Here is a 26,793-nt window from a genome sequence, read left to right as displayed (position 1 = left end):
GAGGCACTTGTGCTGCACCCTAACTGATAAACTCAAGAAACGTGATTCCCTCTTAGTATACAGTTAGTTCATGAGGGGACTCTCTACATGCTCCAAGGTTATGAAGATGTTCTGAAATTCTGCTCTTCTCTGAGTTTACCGTCCCTCATTGTCCAGAAGTAGACACTGCTGAGCCATTTACACCATCTCAGCCTCATACGTAAACATGGCACAAGGTCTGTTATTCCAAAAAAAGTGAAGTTTAACGAGGGTCAGATTTGTTGTTGAACAAGCAGTGAGGGTGGGAGGGAATGTAAGAGAAAACTATAGTGACAATGGAAGGAAGAGAAAAATAGTTGGGGGCTTTAGAGGAGAGTGAAAGTAATTAGAATTGAATTAAGTATGTTAAACTGTAGGTTCCCAGTGGAGTGCCTGACAGAGGGAGGTATCAAAGAAAAAGAGAATAAAGAAAGGAAATGAGGCAAGCAGAAGAGTTAAAAATAGATTGAAGAGGGGTGAGATGGGAGTTTATAAGGCCAGAGAGGAGTACATTACAGTAGTCTAGATGAGAGATGATGAGTGCATGAATGAGAGTTTTGGGGCCATATTTATCAATTATTAGTTTGTAGACCTGATAACTATAAATTCTTATTGCCACTTATTATGGCAATGATAAATTATAGATCAGCCAGATTTATAAAAAATCACATCTAGGACGCTCTAGATCTCTGCTATGTTTACTTCACTTTTGGGATCTTGGCGTGCTAAAGCACATGCATAGTCCGCAAACTGCACATGTGTTAGTGAGAAGTTCTGGGGAGGAGTCAGGAGGATCCCTCTCATTTGAGTTTTAGCTTCCAGGGCCAAGTTTAAGGAAGCTTTACATTCTGGAGCTAGGTAAGTTTGTCAATGAAACATCCATAGAAACCTGTAGGGACTGCTTACGGTTGGATATGGAGGGACCATGTCAGTTATTGGAGATATCGTTTGCAGTCCCTCCATATTTTGTCTAGGGCATACTTACCTTTTGTGGGGATCTCCCAATAACAATTTGGAGGATTTCAAACAAAAACACATTAGTAAACAAGGGTGAAAAATTGCATGATACTGCAAATATTGTAGAAGGGAAAGTGATAGGATTGTGAGATTAACTGGACGTGGGGAGAGAAGAAGAGTGTAGAATGAGACCCAAATAGCAGAATATATGGAGATGTTATCAACATAGAAGGGAGTTGGGGGGTGCGGGGGGCTTGGAGGTGTTAAAGAAAATCATTACAGTTTTAGGAAATACACAGACCATAGCCAACCTCTAAAATATATACATATTGTAAAAAATATTAAATAGAACACTACACAATAGGTATAGAACTATGAATTACATGCAGTTTTGTAGTCCAAAATCAAGGTTTGCCATCCTACCTGCATATCTAAAAATCCATCACCAAAAAAAAAATCATTTTCTGTAGCAGAAGTGAGCCTTAATACCTTATAGTCTGGATTAACAATAGTTCCATACTGAATTCCCAAAGTACATATATTGATTACAAGTTTTTAGTTTAATCTTGGATAACAAAACCATTTGCAAGATGCCCTGTCATACTGGCATTGATTGGCTGGATTAGTTCAATTTCCCTATAGAGCTGATCCTGAGTGCAAAGTTACAATAATAATTGTGGTCCATAATGGATAAATGAAGCTAATGTGTTTCATTGCGAACATCTGTGTGCAAGAGGTATAAAAAAATACAACAGTAGCCTTTGCATGTACAGTATATATATATGTATATATGTGTGTGTGTGTGTGTGTGTGTGTGTGTGTGTGTGTGTGTGTGTGTGTGTGTATACTAGCTGAATGCCAGTACTTTAATTTTGAAGGACTTCCTGGTAAACTGCTTATATAGTCTTTCCTTCAGGCTGGAGAATGGCCAGGCTGTCAGAGAAGCTGACTCTGGAACAGGCAACATACAACTTAGATACACAACAGCCACTTTCAAACTCTGCCCGTGAGCTTTATTAATGGTCATGTCATAGCAAATCTTTTTAATGATTAACTGCAGTCATTTGAACTGGAAATGGTAGTCTGATAAGATCAGAGGAATTCTCAGAATGAACACAGTTTCTCACTCGACGATGCCTGTGAATATTGTTACTTCAATTACATGTTTGTGCAGAGTCTTCACATACAGCCTGGTACCATTGCACAGTTTGGATGGATTCAGGTTGCGTAAAAGCATAATGGGGACACTGACATTGAGATAGAGTACATGAGGTGGTATTCTGGGTGGTTTCGTAGTATGTAGAAAGTCTACAGGGTAATTAATGGTGTCCTCTAACTCCACCACAGAATCAGCTGACTCGTACCTAACCATATTAGTAGCCAGCTTCTTTAACAAAGTGCTGTTGATGTTAACTGCTGAGTCATTTGTTTGTTGTGAAGCTAGCCCTCTCCCTCAGCCAAGAGACACTTTTACCTCCATTCTCATTCAAGGGCAGGTAGAGCCTCTCAGTAAAAGCGTCCAGGTTGTAGAGTAAATTGCAGAGGTTTCACAGAATACAGACTCTTCCCCCCTCCTCCAACAACTTGCCATCCCCTATTTTCAGAAGTAATTTAGAAAACTCCCCTGCTTTCAAGTCACCTTTCAGGTGCACTTGCATGTTGACCCTCCAGGAAAGGATGTTGACTCTTGGCAATAAGTAGGATGACTTGAGACATGCCTTGACCTCATCAGCACCCGTGGCACAACAGTTCTATCTAAAGTCTCCAGCCAGCAGCACCATGACCCCAATCATCAGAGGGTTGCAGCTCCTGATATCCTGGATCGTCCAGTTAAGAGCCTCATTGCCCCCCTCATTGCCCGAGTGGTTCAGACTGAGAGGCAACTTAAAGGCAGAGTGAACTCTCTTACCATCATCAAGAAAGTTGTAGTGATACCTGAAGAATCAATGGATATCTTCCTATCGCTCCTGAGTTTGGCTAACAACAGAATAATTAAAAAGTTTTTCCTGTTCTAAATCTTATCTGGATTAAAAGATAATGAAGAATGAGAGCAGTGAGGTGTGACACTGACAGCGAGGCTGAAATGATTATACTATGCCTGTCAGCAGAAACAGAACGGGTGCGAAAGGGGGTGAAAAGAATTGAATACCGCCCTTTATGTCTTAGTATCTGGAAATGCTTTCCACGCTATGTTAGACAAGATGTGTACGTGTACGGACGTTGCCGGGCAACGGCGCGCACAGTGAAGAAAGAAGAAAGAAGACGCAGCGTCGCACACAAGAAGATTAACAGCGGATAGGCGTTCCGGGGCGGATACTCACCGTTGGATGCTGTTTTTGAGGAGTGGTCGTCCGAACGCAGGCGTGTCCAGGCAAACGGAGGGCGGATGTCTGACGTCAAAGCCGGGAGGAACGTCGCTGGATCCGTCGCACAGGGTAAGTATAACCAGCCTTACTCTTTAGCAGCACAAAACTTTTTTCGCTTGGCAGGGCTGCACAAGCGAACGCAGCCCTGCTAAGCTAAAATACACTCCCCCATAGGCGTGGATTAGTTGATCACACCAGCAGCAAAATGTTGCTGGCTGCGATCAACTCAGAATGACCACCACAATACAGCTGGGAAGCAAGCTGAGCGAGGGAATAATCGGCGAAAGGTGGAACCTGTCTCCAATTTTGACTGAAAAAGCAGACTTTATTGACATAAAGCAAAAAACATACATAAACATTACACACTTAAATATCATGTCGCAGCACAGCTAAATGTCAATACAGATGCAGACGGTATTGTACATTTTAAGAACTACAGCATAAGGCCAGCCTACACTATAAATTATGTCAAGTACTATGCATTTAAACATTAAACATATACAACAGGTATTAAGGCTATGGGTGTGGAGGGTAGGAGGGTGAGGGAGGGGGAATCACAAGCCCGAAGCTTTATTGAAAGACAGACACATATAAGGAGATGGTCAATAAATAGAAAGACATCAATAAAACAACAGACATTGTGAATAGGGGAAAGGGGCCACGGTCCCAAGACTAATTAAGCAGTTCAAACAACTGGAGAGGGGCAGAAGAAGGGGGGTTTAGTCCTCTTCTTCCTCAGGACTGTCCATGATGGAATAGTCTCTTAGCAGGCTGTGAACCAGCCTGCAACAGTCCTGGATGGACATCCTCTCCCTCCTCAACATGAGGCAATTCCTGGCAAGCCACAAAGCGTTCTTAACACAGTTCATAAGGCGCCATGCCTCCTGGATTGCCCCATAAATATGGGTGCCAGGAAATAGTACATAGAGTACTGAGTGGTACGTAAGACAGTTCCTTGGCACACAGACTCTTAGCTAATTTTACAGGGCGTCTAAAATTCTCTATGCATAAGTACAGTCCAAAAAGAGTTGCATAAATGTTTAGTCGTGAATGAGACACCAGGGGCAATGGGGGTCATTCTGAGTTAATCGCACGCTGCCAATTTTCACTGCGCTGCGATTAGGTCTCTACTGCGCATGCACCGCAATGCATACGCGCGTTGTACGGGTACAATGCGGATCGCTGCTGAGCCTTGGATTTAACGAAGAATCCATTTGCACAACCGATCGCAAGGAGATTGACAGAAAGAGGGCATTTATTGGTGTTAACTGACTGTTTTCTGGGAGTGGTAGGGAAAAGACAGGCGTGTCTGGGCGTTTGGAGGGCGGGTGTGTGACATCAATTCCGGCACCAAAAAGACTGAAGTGATCGCAAGGGATGAGTAAGTTCAGACCTACTCTGAAACCGCGCAAAATGTTTTTGCAGAGCTCGGCTGCACAGGCATTCGCACACTTGCAAAGCAAAAATACACTACACCGTGGGCGGCGACTATGCGTTTGCACAGCTGCTAAAAACAGCTAGCTTGCGATCAACTCGAAATGAGCCCCAATGTCTGTACCTGCACAAGTTTCGGGAGTGCATGAATGACCGGTAGAGCAGGCCCCCTTGGATGGCCATCCATGACAGGTCTTTGTGTCGGTTTGTAAGCCTTTTTGAGGCCACATACTCCCATACACACTTGCCAGAAGCTAAAGGGAGTCCTGGAATCGGCTCCATAATGTCTTTGGCTCTGATGAACTTGTAGATAGTCTTTGGCTTCCACAAGTAGGGTTTAACTCCCTCCAGTTGGGGCCCCATCACAAACTTGGACACATTCAGTTGTAGGGGATGCAGCTGTCCACTTGTCCCATTTAAGGGTCTTCCACAAAGGTAGGAGGAAGAAGCGGGACATGGAGTTCCCTGCAGAGCCATTGCAATTGTCTATCAGAGTCCTGCGGATACAGTTACATACAAAGAAGGCTCAAAGCATGGTGGGTAATATCCGGTACTCCCTTGCCTCCTTTTGAGGGGCTCCTTGCACATAACAGTTTGCTTTACTTAGTCCATTTTGGAGCCCCAGATGAAGTGGAAAACGGCCCGAGTGATGGCCTTGCACAACGTGACCAGTGGTATCCAGGCCTGTGCAGTGTACTGAAGAACAGGGAGAATCTCATTCCTCAGCACAAGTGCTTTCCCTTCAATGGTAAGTTCTCTGAGGCTCCACAGTCCAATTTTCTGGCAGACAGTCAAAAGTCTTTCTTCCCAGCACTTCAGGGCACCTTCTCCACTGAACCAGACTCCCAGAATTTTGATGAAGTCCAGCTTGATGGTAAATGGGAATGGAGTAGGGGATGACAGGTGCCAATTTCCAAAGAGCATAGCCTCTGACTTCCTTCAGTTGACCTTTTCCCCTGAAGCTCGACCAAAGTCATCACAGATATGGACGAGTGCTGCCACCGAACGCTGATCCGCGCAGAAGACAGTGACATCGTCCATGTACAGTGAACACTTGGCCTCTGGGTGGTCTGGACCCGGTGCGGTGATCCCTCTGATCTCTGGATTTTGCCTGATGGATACAGAGAAGAGCTCTAGAACACAAACAAAAAGAAGAGGTGAAAGAGGGCAGCCTCGTCTGACCCCGGCCAATACCGGAAAGGGGTCAGTCTTCCTGCCGCTCACCAACACTGAGCTGTACAGTAAATGTCAAAGTACATCAGGTTAACATACAAACAAAACAATTCACCAAGACCAAATGTACGCAGCACCCTGCCCATCAACTCATGGGAAACATGGTCAAAGGCCTTCCCCTGGTCAAGACTTACCAGGGCTGCCCACACATTACGATCTTTGATGTAATGGACCAAGGGGGTCATTCCGATCCATTCGCATGTTGCAGTTTGTCGCAGCGGTGCGAACGGGTCAGAACTGCGCTTGTACGGTGGCGCATTGCACATGCACTTCGTTGCCTGGTGACGCCAGTGGAAAAAGTAATTGCAGCGGCGATTGCAAGAAGACTGACAGGCGGGAGGCGTTCCGGGGCGTCAACTTACCAGTTTCAAGGCATGGTGAGGTGAACACAGGCGTGTCCAGGCGTTTGGAGGGCGGATGTCTGACGTCAATTCCAGGACCTTCGGTGCTGGATCCGTCGCACAGGGTAAATAAGTCTGACCCTGGTCTTCTTTTGCACAAAACTTTTTTTGCATAGCAGGGCTGCACAAGTGTTCGCAGCCTTGCTATGCAAAAAATCCCTCCCCATCAGTGGTGTCTAGTTGATCGCACAGGCTGCAAAAAGTAGCTTTGTGTGGTCAGCTTGGAATGACCCCCCATGTCCCTGAGGAGGGCAAGGCTGTCTGCGATTCTGCGGCCCGGTATGCCACATATCTGGTCCGGGTGAACAATATGTCCGATAACAGCCTTCAGCCGGTTGGCTAGTACCTTGGCGAGGGTCTTGTAGTCCACGTTCAGAAGAGAGAGGGGCCTTCAATTTTTCAGCTCGCATCTCTCCCCCTTACGCTTATACAAGATTCCTTCCCTCAGCGAAGGGGGCATTTTGCCCTCCACTATCATCTCCTCATGCAGCTAGAGCAGGTCTGGGCCAATGAGGTCCCACTGCACTACATAGAGCTTTGCTGGGAGACCATGACTGGCCGGGGTCCTGCCCTGCCTAAAGGATCTGGTGGCAGAGAGCACCTCCCCCAATACCAAGGGAGCATCCAGGGCTTCTTTACCTGCAGGATCAATAGTGTTAGTAATACCTGACAGGAACTTATCAGCCTCATCATTATCAGAATAGAGGTCACTGTAGTAGTCTCTCACAACTTTCATCACGCCCTCCTTCCCCTGTCTGGGAGTGCCGGTCCCATCTCGTAGCTCAGTCAGGGGCATGTGGCCAGAGTGAAGTTTACTGAAAAAGAAAGTTACATTCTTCACCCTTCCCCAGGTTCTCCACCTTGGAACGGAAGACGATGCGTCTGGACTCCTCCTTAAAGTGCCCTTTCAGGATCTTTTTGGTCTAGTCCAGCTTGTCTTTCACATTCCAGATGCACCGTTGGAGGTCCACCAGGGACTGCAGCTGATGTTGCAGTTTCCTGAGGTTCCTCTTTCAGTCTCATGCCTGCTGATGCCCCATGACCTGAAAGAAACTGTGAATGTTAGACTTGACATATTCCCACCAGTCAGACATACAATCAAAATAAAATTTGTAATTTTTCCATGTGATGTAGGCATCCTTCAGCTCTGCCAGTACCTCCTCCCTTTCCAGCAAGGAACAGTTCAACTTCCAGGAGCCTGGGCCAGGAGGAAAACCGAGGCCCAGAACCCCTTGGAAGAAAATGGCCCTGTGGTCATAGAAGAAGCAGGGAACCATAGAACGCCTTACCTGATTCACTGCTCGAGAGGCAAACACAAAGTCAGTGCGGGAACGCACAGAGACATCGGGGCGGCTCCAAGTGAAATTCACAGAACCAGCCCCCATGGAGCCCACAGTGTCCCGCTGTGATGCCTCGGTCACCATCTCTTTGAGCAGGTTGGATGTCACATCCAGCTTCGTAAAGTTGCAGGTGCTTTGTCCATCCCCCTCTATGGGGCAATTAAAGTCACTGGCCATCAGTTGAAGTCACTGACCATCACCACCACCATAGTGGTGGCAAGCTCCATCCACAGGGTCTGGAAAAGCTCCAAACACTCATTCTTACTAGAGTATGCATACACGCAGACTAGCCTAATAGGCTCACCTGCCCAGGAGCCATCTACGATCAGCAATCTGCCGCAGACAAATTCCTGAACAGGATACAGCATGAAGAGGCTACCCCTAACAAGAATGGCGACTCCTACAGACTTGCACTCACCTCCATCAGACCAGTAGGACAGACCGTGGGACCACTGCCAGCCCAGATGTTTTTAGAACCTAGAGAAAGGGAGAGAGCATTCCTGCAACATGTACACAAGCCATTTCTGACTGTCAAGAAAAGAAAACATTTATTCTTAATACTCCTCACATTAATGGTAAATAAGGAAAAAGACACAATTAGTTGGGAGAAAAAAAAAAGGTTAGGCAACAATTACAGATCAACATTTACGTTACCACTCCGTTGGGCAGGGCTTTCCCATCCAGGATCTTTGTGGGGTCTCTGATGACGGAGCAGAACCGGCCGAGAAAGGTGGCAATGTCTTTGACAGGCACGTGTGGGTTGAACATTGAAACCGTCACCCGCCTTTCCTCTCTTTGAATAGGGCAATTGCCCACAAAGCGAGAGAAAGGGGATTCAAGCCTCGCCACTTTCACTGCCTTCCAATACCTCTTACAGATGGCAATGGAGGCGAATGTCACATAGAAGATCCTCTTCAGGTAGTTCTGTATGCTGAGGGTTTCAACGGTCGAGAAGCCCTGATCAAGGATCACCTTCTTGCCGAATGTCTCAACCGTCATGTCCGGCATCCGTCCATCCACCTCCTTTAGCTTCATCACCACGGTTTGCCTCATCCAGAGCTGGTATGCCCTTGGAGCTCTCCTGGATGGGTGCCGCTGGCGATATCGCTGCAGGGGTGGTGGAGATAAAAGTGGCCAATCCAGTCAGATCTTCAGCAGTTTTCTTCACCTTCTTCACCGGCTTCTTCCTGGTGAAGGGGGCCGGAGTGGAGGTGGAGGCTGGAGCAGCAGAGGCTGGAGCAACGGTGGCCACCCTCTCGTATCTCTCAGCAAAGGAGGTGGGGTGAAGGGTCAGTGTTGTCATCAGGAAGAGGAGAAGAGGTCACTTCATAAGGCAGAGCCATCAAGTCTTACCCTCCAGTGCAGCTAGGTGACGATGCAATGCCTTCTCCATCGAAGTCCCTATCCTCCTCGCAGTCTTGGCTGGTGGAGGGGGTATCTTCTCCAGAGGGCAGAGCAAACAAGTCTAACCCTCTGCTGCAGCTGGGAGGTGATGCTAAGCTTCTCCATCTTCAGTCAATGTCCTTCTCCTTGCAGTCTTTTGGCCTCTGTCTCCAATAGTGATGGCACACTAAAAGGAGTAGAGCAACTGGAATAAATGAATATCGACAAGTGAAATTAATTCCTGGCTAAATGGCCACTAGGTAAGTGAAGGCTATCAATGAAGTTCTAGAGAAGAGGGCTGTGAGAACAGGAGGGAGGGGTATGGGTACCCTGCTCCTAGGAGATAACAATCTAGGGGAAAGGGGAGACAGACAGATGTCATGAAGAGTGAGCATGTGGATGAGGACCTGAGAGCAGGAAGTAGGAAAGGTAGAGATAGCCAAGGTAGGAGGGTGCAGAATGCAACCTGATGAAAAGTTAATATGGTGGAAGAGTATGCTTTGATAAACAGGTGGATTTTTAGTTCACATTTGAAGGTATGCAAGGTTGGGGAGAGCCTGATAGAGAGAGGGAGCTTGTTCTAGTGATGGGGGACCGCACAGGCAAAATCTTGGATTCGAGCGTGAGATACAGTAACAAAGGTAGTTATATGCCAACTAGAGGTGGCTCGAGGGAGTATGTAAGAAGATGAGGTTGAAGATGTGGGGAACAGTGGAGTAAGAAATGACCTTGTATGTGAGGGTGAGGAGTACCACTTAAAAGTGTTGTGGTTTTATTAACCTTAATTTTCCTCATTTCACCTGTTAATTGATGGGGAGGAAGTGAGGTCACCTTCAGTGGGGTATAAATTCCCATTCATTTTCATTCACTTCACTTTACTACTGAACTTTGACAGACACACATTAGGCTATTGTAAGTACCCTGTGTTTGTAGTTGTTTTTATTGCTCTCATATATGGAATAAGGATGTTTGCACTCTGTTATATACCCACTTTTGAAATTCACTGTATGTATTTCTGCTGCGGGGTACACTGGGCTCCACAGGGAATGACATTGGGGTGTAGAGTAGGATCTTGATCCGAGGCACCAACAGGCTCAAAGCTTTGACCTTCTTCGCATGATGCATAGCGCTGCCTCCTCTATAACCCCGCCTCCGTGCACAGGAGCTCAGTTTTGTAGTTGGTGCCATGCAGTAAGCGGGCATACAACTGGTGGGCTGCTACAGCAGCCCTGAGAAGAGCTTTTTAAGCGAAGATAGAAGACTTCAAGGGCTGCAGCAGTGATAGATGTTAGTCTGACATCTCCTGCTGCAGCTCCATCACCTCCCCCAGCGGCGCTGTATACTCCCGCGCCCTGGTTGCCGGGTACTTACAGCGGAGGCTCCGGTTTGCTCACCGTTAGTCACACACTCGCCAAAATTCTCCTGGATCGCGTGGCCGCACTCAAGTAGGAGGTAAGTGGGTCCCCTAGACGGGTCCTGCTGAAATCGCGATCCGCCGCGGCTGGTGGGAGGTGGGCTGCGTGCGCTGACGTGGACACTGTGGCTAAGCATGGACTCCACTAAACTACCAGGGCAGGGGCACAGGTCGTTTTTTTTACCACATAAAAAACGTTTTTATTACAGCCCATAGTACCAGTGGTGAGGTCCAGCAGAGGGATAAGGCTTGGGCCTGTAGCCCCTCCCCCAGCCCCAGGGCACCATTTACAGAAATGTTCCCGCCCTGGAGCTGCATATATCTCTCTCCCTCACTCCCAGTCAGTGTTTGGGCGCCATTACACAGAGCAGCACTGTTTGGGCAAATCATCCTTTGTAAAGCCGCCTGCATGTCAGCGCTGTGCATTTTACAAGACACTTAAGTATTCTACATGTCTGCTGACAGTGTTAGTTAAGAAACAGTGCATTTGGTCAGGGTTATATAATACAAGTACCCTGTGATATACATCCAGTCTTTACTGTGCATTGATATATCTACTAATTATATAGCTATACTGGGTATTACTTTGTATTGCTAGTCCAGTGCAGTTTTATTGCATGTCATAATTTCTGCATTGTACATTGTGACTATATGTGTGTGCATGTAGCTGCTGTGTGACCTCCATTTCGTGTCTCTCACTCAGATTGCTATCCCTATATTCTATGACCTGAGGGGGTTCAGTGCGTCAGGTTTATTATCTGATATAGGTGTCTCACAAGATATACTCATTGTGTATATTTCTTTTATGATTTTTAGTCACCATATACCTCTTGAATTCTCTGTTTGCAGAGTACATAAGCTGCACAGGGGGTGCTTGTCGGTATATTGCTACTGATATTGTACTTTGTTGTCTAAGATTGTACTTTTAGCTATGTCGGCTACAGGGGTCAACAAAGCTGGAGCTGATCGCACAGTGTGTGGAGGTGACGCTGCAGGCATGTTTGAGGAAAATTTGGCAGCAGAGAGTTCAGCTTCTGTGGGTTCCCTTCCCCCAGTGGAATAGTGGCAACGGGGGTTCAAAATAACCCACCGTGGGCTACGTTTTCCTCGTTATTAACTACGCTTGTAACTAAACTTACGTCCCCTATGGGACCCCCTGTTAAGCCAAAAGGTAACGACCAAAATTGGTAATGAAGGTTGCCCACAGCAAACCTCAGATACTGCTGATACGACATTGCAATGGGAATATATAGGTAAGCATCCTGTATGTCCAGGGAGACCATATAATCCCCAGGTTCCAAGGCCAGAACAATAGAGCGAAGGGTTTCCATACGAAACTTGGAAACCCTGACAAATTTGTTCAAGGACTTGAGGTTCAGAATGGGCTGTGAAGACCCATTTGGTTTCGGGACTAGGAACAGCGGTGAATAGTACCCCTACAACTATTTGACTTATATAAATTAATACAGGGTATGAAGGATTAGAATGATGTTTCTCCTCTGAAGAGTGTAATATAAACACTCAGTGATCTCTAGGGCTATTCTATTTGCATAGTTCAAAATGATTAGATTTTTTTTTTTGCTCTAAACATAAGAACAGTGTAATATCAACAGTGATCTATTGCAGCTGTCAGGCACATACAGTATATCTTTAAACAATGTTTCAGTCAGAAATAACTATTTAGTTATACTGACATACAAAGCTTTTTACTATTCCCTTCAATTGACACAAACACAGAACATATTTATTTATTTATAGCAGAATAAACTACAGCACACTGTTTTTTAATTAGCACTTTATTTCCTTCTGGTTTCTTTTTTACATTATTCTATTAGCATTTATATTTCACATTCTTCTACCCTTCTTATGAATTACAATAGTTTTTAAACCCATATTAATAAAGGGGGTAATTCCAAGTTGATCGCAGCAGGAATTTAGTTAGCAATTGGGCAAAACCATGTGAACTGCAGGGGAGGCAGATTTAACATGTGCAGAGAGAGTTAGATTTGGGTGGGATGTGTTCAATCTGCAATCTAATTTGCAGTGTAAAAATAAAGCAGCCAGTATTTACCCTGCACAGAAATAAAATAACCCACCCAAATCTAACTCTCTACACATGTTAAATCTGCCTCCCCTGCAGTGCACATGGGCCCTCATTCCGAGTTGTTCGCTCGGTATTTTTCATCGCATCGCAGTGAAAATCCGCTTAGTACGCATGCGCAATGTTCGCACTGCGACTGCGCCAAGTAACTTTACTATGAAGAAAGTATTTTTACTCACGGCTTTTTCTTCGCTCCGGCGATCGTAATGTGATTGACAGGAAATGGGTGTTACTGGGCGGATACACGGCGTTTCAGGGGCGTGTGGCTGAAAACGCTACCGTTTCCGGAAAAAACGCAGGAGTGGCCGGGGAAACGGTGGGAGTGCCTGGGCGAACGCTGGGTGTGTTTGTGACGTCAACCAGGAACGACAAGCACTGAAATGATCGCACAGGCAGAGTAAGTCTGGAGCTACTCTGAAACTGCTAACTCGTTTGTAATCGCAATATTGCGCGTACGTCGGTCGCAATTTTAAGAAGCTAAGATTCACTCCCAGTAGGCGGCGGCTTAGCGTGTGTAACTCTGCTACATTCGCCTTGCGAGCGAACAACTCGGAATGAGGGCCATGGTTTTGCCCAATTGCTAACTAAATTCCTGCTGCGATCAACTTGGAATTACCCCCAAAGAGCAGACATTTATATAATTTTTAGCAAAATATTGTGACATTTGTGCACATTTTGAAGATACCATACTGTATCGCTCCTTATTCACATTCCACTACACAGCAGTGCCCTTCATACACATTACACCACAAAGTATTAGCGCCCCTTATGCACATAATGCCATACAGTAATACCCCTTACACATCTTCCCCACATTAGTAATAATGCTACACAATAATGCCCCTTACACATACAGTATTCCCCACATTAGTAATGCCCTCATAGATATAATGCCACACAATAATGCCCTTTACACATATGCCCCATATTAGTAATGGTCTTATGCACATAATGAAACAGTAATGCCTCTTACACATATACCCCACACTAGTTATGCCCTTATACACATAATGCCACACAGTACTGTCCCTCACACATATGCCCCACTCTAGTAGTGCTCTTATACACAAAATGCCCCACAATAATGCCCCTCACACATATGGACCACATTAGTAATACTAGTTTTTTTATTTATTTTTTATTTATAAAATTTACTTTTGCTTGCTGGCAGCCAGTGTATCAACCCCTACAGCTCCCTGAATCTGTGAATACCCCCCTCGCAACCCTTCCATGTTAGAGGAATACAAGTTACTAATACCCCTTTAAGACTGCCAGCAAAACCCTGGGTTATTGCGTGTGAAACCAGGTTGCTGTGCAGTCTGAAAGGGTCAAGTTGAAATAATCCCGGTTGAGCTGCCCGGTAGTTAAACTCAGGTAGCGACCAGGGTTGAACACAGCTTCATCATGGGTCGCAGTGTGGTATGAATGTGTAAGCCTGGTCAATGCAAATGTAAATAGAGTGTTAATAGAATGTAAAGGTAAGCCACACTAAAGCCATCAAGCTCAGCCAGTCCAGAGGCACCACACCCCACACCTCCATTACCCCAATCTGGGTCTATGATTAACCAGCAAGTGCAAAGTGCAAAGTAGAAAGCATTTACTGAGTACATATGCATGATTATACTTTTCAGAGGGCCAAAATGTCTGTATTTAAAATCCTTTTTTTATTGATTTTATGTAGTATTCTCATTTTCTGAGATTTTGGATTTGGGTTTATCTTAAACTGTAAACCACAATCATCAACATTATAACAAATAAAGGCTTGAAATATCTCACTTTGCATGTAATGAGTCTGTATAATACAGTAGTTTCACCTTTTAGTTAAATTACTGAAATAAATTAACTTTGCACAATATTCAAATTTTCTTAGTTTCACCTGTATAAGAAACTGTTACTAAATAAGTATATCTAGATATATAAATATTTTTATTTATCTACACCTAAATATATATATATATATATATATATATATATATATATATATATAAAAATATAGATATAGATATTTCTCCTCCCTCCCCGACACACACCACAGTCTGTCTCTCCCCAATGACTCCATACTGCATTCCCAGCTCCCTCACCTCATCCCAAAGCCCTGTATCCCCTTACCAATCCACTCTTACACTGGGGAGATACTCACCTGCGCTGCACTCCCCAGTATCCAGACCCAAACACTGCATAGCAGGTACCATGTGGCCCTCACACCCCACCAGTAGAGGATGTCGCAGGGCACGGGAATCCTGACCAGTGTAGCTGAACAGTCACTGTGTGTGAGAGGCTCCTGTTACTCTGAGGCTGTGCCTACACGCCTACAGCTCGTTGCCCTGTATGGGCAAGCCGGCTCACATCCCTGCCGGGCAATAAGTGGCTTATCCTTTGGCCCTTGTGATCCTTGATGCCCGGTACAGGTGTCCCCTTTGACACCCCCTGTCACTGGCCCTACCAATATGCCACACTAAATCACTGCAGTACATCCCTCTATATGCTGCATTAAATCACTACACTATACCCCTCATATATGCCTCACTAAATCATTACAGTACATCCCCCTATATGCTGCACTAAATCACTACACTACATCCCCCCTATATGCTGCATTAAATAACTACAGTACAACCCCCCTGTAAGCTGCACTACATCATTACAATACATTCCCATTTATAGGCCACAGTACATCACTATAATACAACCCCTTATACGTCACACTCCATGACATTCCACCAATATACTGCACAAAATCAGTACACTATATCCCCCTATATGCCACAAAACATCCCTACACTAAATACCCCCTATACTCTGCACTACATCACTACATTAAATGCCTCCTATACACCGCACATCTCTAACATATATACCCCCATATACGCTGCACTACATCTATGTTCTACATACCCCTATACGCCAACCTACATCCCTGTACTACATATCCCCAGTGGCGGTTCTTGCCACGGGCAAGCAGGACTTTTGCCCGGGGCGCCGCCTTCCGGAGGGCGCTGGCGCCATCCGGAGGGCGCCGCACCGTGGCAAGATCCGCCACTGCTGCCCGCTGTGTCCCCCGTCCGCCTCCGCTGCCCGCTGCCGTCCCCGTCCTCGGCGCCTCCTGTGAAGGGAACTAGACGCTATGCGTCTAGTTTCCCTTCGTGGAGAGTAACTGCTGAGCGGTGCGCGATGACGTCATCGCGCACCGCACAGCAAAGGTCCTCTCCACGAAGGGAACTAGACGCATAGCGTCTAGTTTCTCTTCGTGGAGAGGACCTTTTGCTGTGCGGTGCGCGATGACGTCATCGCGCACCGCTCAGCATTCAAGCGGCGCTTTCAATGTACAGGGGGCGTGACTCACCACGCCCCCTGTATTAGGCCACGCCCCTTTCCTGCCCGGGGCGCTCTGCGCCCTTGAACCGGCCCTGCATATCCCCTATTCCCTGCCCTACATCACTATACTAAAAAAACCCTATAGGTTGCACTACAACACTACACTAAATACCCCTTATATGCTGCACTAAATCACTACAGTGCATCCCTCCTATATGCTTAACTACATCAATACACTAAATATCTCCTATACACCACACTAAATCACTACACTAAATACCCCTATTCACACTAAGGGCCTAATGCGGACCTGATCGCTAGCAGGAAATTTTTGCACTGCTTCGAACAGGTAGTCTTCGCCTACAGGGGGAGTGTATTTTAGCTGTGCAAGTGTGCAAACGCATGTATAGCAGAGCTGTACAAACAGATCTTGTGCAGTCTCTGCATAGCCCAGGACTTACTCAGCCACTGTGATCACTTCAGCTTGTCCAGGACCGGAATTGACGTCAGGAACCCTCCCTGCAAACGCTTGGACACGCCTGCGTTTTTCCAACCACTCCCAGAAAACCGTCAGTTGACACCCACAAACGCCTTCTCCCTGTCAATCTCCTTGCGAATGCCCATGCGAATGTATCCTTCGCACAAACTCATCGCTGATCGGTGATCCGCTTTGTACACGTGTGATGCGCCTGCGCATTGTGGTGCATGTGCATGCGTAGTTTAGACCTGATCGCCTGCTGTACGAAAATGCAGCCTATCAATCAGGTCTGAATTATCCCCTGAATCACTACACTAAATACCACCTTATGCCGACAGCACTACACTCCTTTCTGCACAATTACATTACACATCCTTGTGTCACCCTCCACATGAACTTACCATGATGAAGTCCTCTTTCTGTCTACTGGAGCTTCAGAGTAGAACAAGGATGACACGGCAACATGGCTAAGAGGAAGATGGGAGCGGGGCTTTGTCTTCCGGCCTGTACAAAATAGGGTAGAGGTGAAGCAGGGGCTTGGCTGGCTGAGGGGGTGGACTTGGTCCTCTGGTCAGGAAAGAGCAGGCTAGAAGCTAAGCAGGGACTGGTTGATGGGGAGAATGGGGCAGGGCCTTGTCCATTGGCCATGACAGAGCAGGGTAGAGTAGAAGTGGGGATTGTGCTGGTTGAGGAAAAGAAGGAGGTGGGGCTTGGTCCTCCATCTGGGACAGAGTAAGGTAGAGGGGAAGTGGGGACTGATCTGGCTGAGGCAAAGAAGGGGGTGGGGCTTGGTCCTCCATCTGGGACAGAGCAGGGTAGAGGGGAAGTGGGGACTGGGCTAGCTGAGAGGTAGAAGGGTTTGGGGCTTGGTTCTTAGGCCAGGCAGAGCAGGGTAGAGGAGATGCGAGGACTGGGTTGGCTGAGAGGAAGAAGGTGGTGGGGCTTGGTCCTCTGGCTGTGACAGAGCAGGGTAGAGGAGAAGTGGTAACAGGGCTGGCTGAGGAGAAGAAAGGGGTGGGGCTTGGTTCTCTGCCAGGATGGAACAAGGTAGAGGGGAAGTGGGGACTAGCTGAGGGGAAGAAGGGGGGAGGTGTGGTCCACTGGCCAGGAGAGAGCAGACCCCGCCCAGGGCAATTCCTGTTCACTGTTATTAATTAAACTTATTATTAAGGAAAAAGCTAAGGAATTGAAGAATGTGGAGGAGATAGACACATATAAGTCTTTGGTGAATCCCTTTACTAAATTTAAGGAGAGCGAGGAGAGAGTTGTATGGAAAATAGAAAAAAAATTAAAAAGATCTCAAAATAAAAAAAATAAGAAAATAGTAATAGGATAAAAATGACTATAGTACTGGGAAACAACATTTGTTAACTAAAAAGGAAAAAATATTTGCAGGTAAGAAAGATAGTAAAGTACTGTATGGTACATCCTTAAGAAGGAATAAGGAAAGGACCACTCCATATTATATGCAAAGGAGAGCCAGATTTTACCCCAAGGATGATGTCCTTACCTTAAATACTTATGTTCTGAATAGACGACCATCAACTATGTACCAGAGGAGGTTACAGAGAACAACGTATAGTGAAAGGAATGTAGGAATGAGCCCATAAGAACTTGGAGGAAACAAGAGACAGATGACAATTTATGTAGGGATCAGAACAGATTTGAACCTCTTAGACGAGCGGGTCATTTTTTAGATCAGAGATTCCCACCATGGTTTGTTCCGTAAAATATAAAAAGCAATTAAGAGGCAAGAGAGGGGTGAAAAGGATACATATGAATCATAGACAAAGGATCAGGAGGAAAGTAGAGAAATCTTCTCAAAAAGAGATACTTACTAAAGACAGGAGTAACATTGAGATGAAAATGGAACATAAGACAAAAATATAGATTTTGAGCAATCATGAATTAAACAGTCATGAGATAAGTGTATTAGAATGAGGACTAAAATTCTCCCCATCTAGTCATGCTAATGAATTTGCAGAAGTTTATAAGGAGGTTAACCCTAAAAAGGTATTTTAAAGAAATTGCAGAACAGATAGAAATCAAAATATGGATGTACCAGAGGATGTGCCATATAGTGTTTTTAGAAAGAATGCCACCTTCTTTCCTGCTCATAAGAAGGGCTGTTTTCTTGAATTGTTTGAATGGCTGGTCAAGGATTATTTAGAGAGGATGAAACTCAAACCAATCAAGAATATGAAGCTTAATGAGGAAGAGAGGCAGGCAATTAAAACTTTGAGAGATAACACACAAATTGTTATAAAACCTGCTGATAAGGAGGGGAGTATTGTCATCCTAGATGTTGAGGACTATAATGTGGAAATCCTTAGGCAGTTGGCAGATAAATCAACATATAAGAGGCTAAGGGACAATCCCACTGTTAGTATTACTAATAAGCTAGAAACTTTTTTTTAGCTCTCTGTACTTCCAATAATGTTATCACTAAGGGTATATGTGAGTACATTACCATTCAACATCCATCAATACCGGTAATGTACATATTGCTAAAAAATCATAAAAATAGAGGAAAATCTCCTGGTCGTCCCATTGTAGCTGGGACAAATTTGGTGTTATCAAATTTGTTGCATTATTTGGACTACTTACTGCAGCCTTTGGTATAAAAAAAACACCCTCATATTTGAAGGATACAGTTGTTGTTATTATTAAAGAATTGTCTAATATTGAGTGGAAATCCACATATAAGTTGGTTACAGCCGATGTAAACTTGCTTTATACGATTATTAATCACTGAGCGGGGTTACAGGCATTTAAATTCTTCCTTGATAAAGAGGTTTTAACAGATGATTACTTCAACTTTGTGTTGGAGGCTATTGGTCTAATACTGCAGAACAACTAATTTATAACTATTTACAACTAACGGGTACCACCATGGGCACCAGACTGGCCCCTAATATATACAAATGTAATCAATATCCCAAGGCGCAAAACACACTTGCAGCCACTTGAGGATGAAAAGGGCCACTTCACCCTTATATGGAAATACAAACACAAAATGAATCCACAAGTATATGGCGCTCAGTGCCGTTTCATATAGATAATGATACTTAATGTCCAATTAGGATCAGATCAGTCCCAAAATGAGAGGTCCTTTCCTCCGATATTCTTCTCCCATTCTGTAGAAGTGAACTTCTTATTCCCAGATGTGGCTCATGACGATATAAAATAAAAACAATAAAGGATCATTATTATTATTATTATTATTATCCTTTATTTATATGGCACCACAAGGGTTCCGCAGCGCCCAATTACAGAGTACATATGCACATAATCAAAACAGGAAAACAGTGACTTACAGGTGAAAACAATATAGGACAAGTACAGGGTAACTAAGCATAACTACACCAGTAAATGACAGAGATAAGTTCCAGGTGGCCAAAAAACTGCGTGATTTGGACAGTTGAGGATTATTAAAGTAAGAAAAGGATAAGCACATGAGGGAAGAGGGCCCAGCTCGTGAGAGCTTACATTCTAAGGGGAGGGGTAGACAGACAGGGGTGACACAGATGGGGTACATAGAGAGCATAGAACAGAGGGTTAGGATGAGATTTGGCTGGGTTTGGTAAAGAAATGGGTCTTAAGAGCCCGTTTGAAGTTTTGTAGAGAGGTGGAGAGTCTGAGGGGGAGAGATACAGAATTCCAGAGGAAGGGAGCAGCACGTGATAAATCTTGGAGATAGGAGTAGGAGGAAGTAATCAGAAGACAGGAGAGCCGGCGTGCATTAGCAGAGCGAAGAGGACGGGTGGGAGAGTAAAGGGAGATAAGGTCAAAGATGTAAATGGGAGAGGAGTGGGTGAGTGCTTTGTAAGTGAGAGATAGAAGTTTGAATTGGATTCTGAAAGGGAAGGGGAGCCAGTGAAGGGCTTGTAGGAGAGAGGAGGTGGACGTAGTGCGTTTGATGAGGAAGATAAGCCGGGCAGCAGCATTGAGGATAGATTGGAGTGGAGAGAGGTAATTGTCAGGGAGGCCAGTTAGGAGGAGATTACAGTAGTCCAGTCTGGAAATAATCAGTGAGTGAATAATGATCTTAGTGGCATGCTGGGTGAGAAAAGGTCTGATCCTGGAAATGTTTTTGAGATGAAAATGACAGGTTTGTGAGAGGTGCTGAATGTGTGGTTTGAAGGAGAGGGAGGAGTCAAGGATTACACCAAGACAGCGTACTTGGGGGCTAGAGGAGATAGTCGTGCCATCAATGGATAATTGAGATTGTGGGAGGTGAGGTTGTGCAGGAGGGTGGGAAGATGATCAGCTCAGTCTTAAACATGTTGAGTTTAAGAAAGCGCTGGGACATCCAGGAAGAGATAGCAGAAAGACAGTTAGAGGCACGAGTGAGGAGAGCCGTGGAGAGATCAGGGGAGGAGAGGTAGATTTGAGTATCATCAGCATAGAGGTGATACTGGAAATTAAAAGAACTAATGAGTTCACATAAAGAGGACGTATAGAGAGAGAAAAGGAGAGGACCAAGAACAGAACCTTGGGGGACACCAACAGTTAGTGGAAGTGGGGGCGAGGTAGCATCATGAGAGGAGACAGAGAAGGAACGATCAGAGAGGTAGGAGGACAGCCAGGAGAGGGCAGTATTGCATAGACCAAGAGAGTGAAGGATTTGCAGAAGGAGAGGGTGGTCCACAGTGTCAAAAGCAGCAGAGAGGTCAAGAAGAATAAGCAGATAGTAGTGGCCCTTAGATTTGGCGGCATGGAGGTCATTGCAGACTTTTGTGAGGGCAGTTTCAGTGGAGTGGAGAGAGAAGAAACCAGACTGGAATGGGTCAAGCAGTGAGTGAGAGGAAAGAAAGGCAGTGAGGCGATTATAGACAATACGCTCAAGAAGTTTGGAGGCAAAGGGGAGGAGAGAGATGGGTCGATAGTTGGAGAGAGTGTTAGGATCAAGGTAGGTTTTTAAGAATAGGGTAGACAAGAGCATGCTTGAAGGCAGAGGGGACAGTGCCGATGAGAGGGAGAGATTGAGAAGGTGGGCAAGATGGGAACAGGCAGAAGGAGAGAGGTAGCGGAGGAGGTGGGAGGGGATAGGGTCGAGTGGGGAGGTTGTGGGGGGGGAGGAGTGTATGAGGGCCATGACTTCCTCGCCAGATACATGGGAGAAAGATGTCAGAGTTGGTAAGAGGGTAGGGGAGGGGTGGCAAAGGATGGGTGGTGGCTGGTTGCTGGACTGGTGGGATGTGATGTCCTGACGTATGGAGTCAATCTTGGATGTGAAATAAGTGGCAAAGTCATGGTGCAATATATCCTTCAACTAGTAGCCTGCATCAATTCAGATAAATTATGGTAAATCTTCTGAAATTCCAATGCGTACCCCACTCACAATAGTAATAGTGACTGTCCGCACATAAAGGTATCTTTAATTGTAGTATGAGTGCAGATAACTCTCATATATGAATGCGTACCGTACTCACTTCTCCACAGACAATGATCCTCACATCACGGTTTCTTTGCCACGTACTCCGCAATCCTTCTCATTAATAAATAATGAGAGTATGATGAAATTAAAAAAGGTTTTATTAAAACATATAAAGGCAATATCTCACATGAAATACCACAACTGATTATGATGCCGTGAACAGGTACAGCCGTCGGCCGATAACAGCAGATCCCTGCCTGATGTTGTAACATCAATTATCAGAGGGGAGATTGATGATAGATATGCCAGACTCTCTTCCAACGCGTTTCTACCCGCTAGGGGTCTTTATCAAGGACCAGACTGGCCCCAAGCTATACCAATTTGTTTATGGCATCTTGGGAGCACAGCTCTGTTGGAGCATCTACTAGCTTGGGCACAGACTCATAACATGGCGGGGTTACATTGATGATGTAATATTCATTTGGGATGGTGATTCGGACACTCATAATAGTTTTTTTGTGAACATCTTAATAATAATGGAATAAACATTTCACTAACATTTAATATTAGTGAAATTAACGTCAATTTTTTTGGACCTCACAATACATGTAGAGGATATTTAATGTAGGTTTTAAGTGTGGTTGGAGAGTCCTTATCTCTATTGTCTTCTCCTTGGGGATTTTTTTACTTTGGTTTTATATTTTGGATGTTGATATTTGGATCCTGTTTTATATAGAATAAAAAAAAAAAAAAGAAAGAAACCTTTATGTGCATGCATCTCACTGTCAGTAGGTAAGTTTAGTAAGAAAAACCGGCTGCTGTGCATAAATCTGTCTGGACAGTGATGTAATCCAATGTTTGCTGTCTTTATCTTTCTGAGAGTGTGAGCAGTTCCACCAGAAGGGAGTTGGAAGTCAAGTAGATTCTAATACATTTCTTACAGGACTTTGTGCTTGCGGACCACCCGTCTATATTGTGTTGTTGGCATTTAGGGGAGTGGTATTCCTGGGTGAGGACTGAGCTGCAGTCCATGGGGCACATGTGATTTTGATTTACTTTTTTGCTAGATGTAACAAAAACCACCTGTTCTAGGACCTTAATGTAAAATCCAGTGACTTACTATATCATTTACATACTGTTGGTCAAACAACAAAAGTCCAGCTGCTATGACATTAGATTCTAGTATGGATGGTGTGGTTAAATCTAGCAGGTTAATTTTTATTTAATGCATTACAAATTGCCCTCCTCCCTTACACATGCCTTTTCCTTTATTTTTTATATGTGACACAATGGTTCAGAACAGTGGTCTCACACAATATACAGTACCAGCACAACACATCCTTTCATTAGCAACTACTGTCAAATTAAGTGCTTTTTGTCCAGTGATTAGATTACAATTCAAAGGTCATTGCTTCCTTATTTGTACTGTATACAGTCTAGAGCCCTTTAATTGGTGACTACTATTAAATATAGGATACAATGTATTGTGACTAAAATAGTATACAAGAGAACCCATGCTCACGTATCCCTTTGTACAAGAGGTCTCATCCCATCTTGGCCCAGTGCATGATGTCTCAAATGTTGGAAGTATTTTGCCATATAATTACTATCGATTCCAGAGCTGCTAACAGCCTATTAGCTGATGATAAAGACATTTTGTACATCACAAAAATAGCATTTTTCCTAGAAAAAAAAATTACAAAACATTTTTTTTTCTTTAAATGGAGAACTGATGTAAGCAAGATTATCTCAGATTTTTACCTCCTAATCTTTTATTACTACAGCAAGAACTAAAAGAACAATAAGGTACTTAAATAAGATCTGACATTTTTAATTGTAACTGAATAAAACACATTGCTGATCTATAAATCAATGAGCTATTTTATGACTCAACTTAGTATTTACAGAATAAATATGCTTTATAAACTTGTCTATGTACAGTATTTCCTATATTTAAAATTGTATTAGACCATAACATATGATAAAAGACATTAGATGTATGCACTAAGATGTATGTATAAATAATTTTTACTTTTTCTAGACTCAAGACTTCAATGCGCTCCAGCACACAGTCCACAAAATGCTACCATTATTAACCCAAAGGCAATATATTATTGTAATGACACAGTTGCAATGAAGTGTGATGAAGGCTATGAATTGCATGGTTCTGTATCCATTCAGTGTAAAAATGGAGTATGGGAATCTCCACCTCAGTGCATCGGTAAGTGATTGCTTTATTTATTTTTCATATGTGTATGTGTGTGTGTGTATATATATATATATATATATATATATATAAAGAGAGAGCGAGAGAGAGCATGCAGGATCCGGTGACACTCCAAGGACTTATGATCAGTTAAGAATAAGGTTGGTAATTCACACCATGTACTTGTCAATGTTTCAGTTTACTACAAACTGTCGTCAGGACTATATATATATATATATATATATATATATATATATATATATCCTACAATGGCGGCACTCGGGATAGAATAAATGAAGACTCTGACAACAGCTTGTAGGCAACGTTTCAGCGCTTCCCTTTTATCAAGCCAATTTAATTGAAGGATATATAACACGGAACCTATGGGCTTATGATGGGGAACGCACCGGGTACAGTACGTTGTGGTTTCCAGTGAGTGACGGAACTGGGAGATTTTTTATATATATATATATATATATATATAACTGGTATATACAAGAATTAATTTGGTGCGGCACTCCTGAACTTTAACATGATCACTCCTTAGACCAGCATTAGGTACAGCAGCGTTTCAGTGCTTTATTATCCACACTGTCATCAGGCTAAATAGATAAATATAGAGTCTCACCTTATAAACATATTCACTCAGTGGACGGCATCCCCGGATGCGGGATTGAGGAACTAGCCTGCGGCTTGATGTAAGTGACATCATAGATCATGAGTCACTGTGAGTGCACCCATCACCATGGATACCCGGATATACATACAGCTGAAAGACGTGTAACACAAGTTAAGCATATAGTCTCCAATACATCCATATTACAACCGATATCATGTTGGTAATAGTACTTTGCAACATTGTATATAAGGCGGATGACTAAAACATCAGAAAGGCTTGAAATACAAACTATGAATGACCTTCAGCATTCATATGGACATATTACTAAGTGTCCACATACACTCCATTGTAACTATTACTACATTCAAATATCCACAGGGATGAGTAAGTATTATGCACCTCTCAATATTACCACTGTGGCATCACACATAAATATAAAAGTAAATTCTAAGCAATATATGATAAAAACCATACGAGTAGCAATCAATATACAGTATATGCACGACTGAACAACTGATATAAATACTCCATATACAGTAGACAATAGTACATATTTACATAAAGGCTTGGTAGCAAAAATGACCAAACCAAAAGTAAATTAGATTACAAAAAATAGGACAGACCCAAATGGTAATTTAGGCCCCTAGGCACTAGGGTCCCCAACCTGTGAATCCATTTGCTCTCACATTGAAGTAACCGCAGTGCGTGGTCTCCTCCTCTTATATATGGAGGGACATGGTCAGTCAACCTATAGTGGACAGCAGACAAAGGATGGGGGAACTGATAAAAATGTCTAGCAATGGGTTGCTTGCTTTTTCCACTTTGTAATGCTGCCCTAATATCTGGTCGTCCAGGACAAATGTGATTATATTGAAGAGATACAACGACAGTTGAGTGATGTGAGGGTCTATAGGACCCTACTCACATCTTTAACCAAGCATTGGGGAGATTATTGGAACAAGCTGTACATGAGGATATAATTCCTAAAAAATCAATGAATGCGTTAATTCCATCACATCCAGTAGCATAAAGTGCATAAGACATTACAGAAATCACCAGGCTGCCCCATAATTGTGGCCACTAAATATTTATTTCAACTGCTAGCTATATACCTTGTCAGTTTATTTCAACCCTGTATACAAAACCATCCGAGATATCTATTGGATGCAACAACTCTACTTAAACATTTACAGGAGATCACAGTGGATGACTGTGATATTTGGTTATGCAGCATTGATGTGACTTCATTATATACTGTAATACCTCACAAAATGGGATTGCAGGCAGTTAGAGAGTTTCTCACGGGACATCCTAAGTATAGAGGACCTAATCTGGATTTATGTCTTGAATTATTGGATATGATTCTTAAAAATATTTTTTTTCTCTTTGATAACAGTTTCTATTTGCAGTGTATTGGTTGTGCGATGGGGTCCAGTGTGGCCCCATCATACGCAAATATATTCATGTTCACGATAGAACAGGATGTGTTTTTTTCATGTAGTTTATCAGTGAGCACATTGTGTATTATACACATTTCATAGACAATTTATTATTTTTTTGTCGAGGTAGTAGGTGATCATTTGTTTCAGTCATTGAAGCTCATAATCTGAAGGATCACCCTGTTAAATTCACATATAATATTAGCAATGAGCATATACATTTTTTGGATCCAGATTACACTGAGGGACCGACAAATTTGCACCACTTTGTATAGAAAACCCACAGACCGATATAACTTGCTACATATGCAGAGTTCACACCCTGTGGCCCTTAAAAGGGGTTTGTCTTACTCGCAATTTTTGCAAGTAAAGCAAATTAATTCTGATCCAGTACTAGCTCAAGAATAAATGCAAGTTATGGCAAACAAGTTCTTGCAGCGTGCCTATGACAGCATTATTGACAACAACCATGAATAAAGCTTTCTCAAAGGATAGACAATAGCTAATGAGTGGGTTGTTACCATGGGTGACACAATATAATATTTCTAGTGCTAATCTCAATAAAACATCCAAACAACTGTGGCCCATGTTACAGAGTGAATCTGGAAATAACTGATACTAAATTACTAGCCAGTTATAGAAGGGGCCGTAGCATTAGGAATTATCTGGTTAAAACCAATATCACCCTTGATAAGAATGAACTTGCAAT

The 26,793-nt window shown here is 43.8% G+C and overlaps 1 protein-coding gene across 1 annotated transcript in view; it reads left to right on the top strand.

Moving 5' to 3' along the window:
- The window catches only part of LOC134957936 (complement factor H-related protein 4-like), a 717,700-nt gene that overhangs the window by 387,690 nt on the left and 303,217 nt on the right, over positions 1-26,793 (top strand). Inside the window, exon 13 of the mRNA XM_063940187.1 lies at positions 23,862-24,041. Coding sequence (XP_063796257.1) covers positions 23,862-24,041 — 180 coding nt within the window. The remainder of the gene's footprint in view (positions 1-23,861; positions 24,042-26,793) is intronic.

This window comes from Pseudophryne corroboree, chromosome 9 (assembly GCF_028390025.1).
Source record: "Pseudophryne corroboree isolate aPseCor3 chromosome 9, aPseCor3.hap2, whole genome shotgun sequence".
Lineage (NCBI taxonomy): Eukaryota > Metazoa > Chordata > Amphibia > Anura > Myobatrachidae > Pseudophryne > Pseudophryne corroboree.
This window is presented reverse-complemented; position numbering and strand designations above follow the sequence as displayed.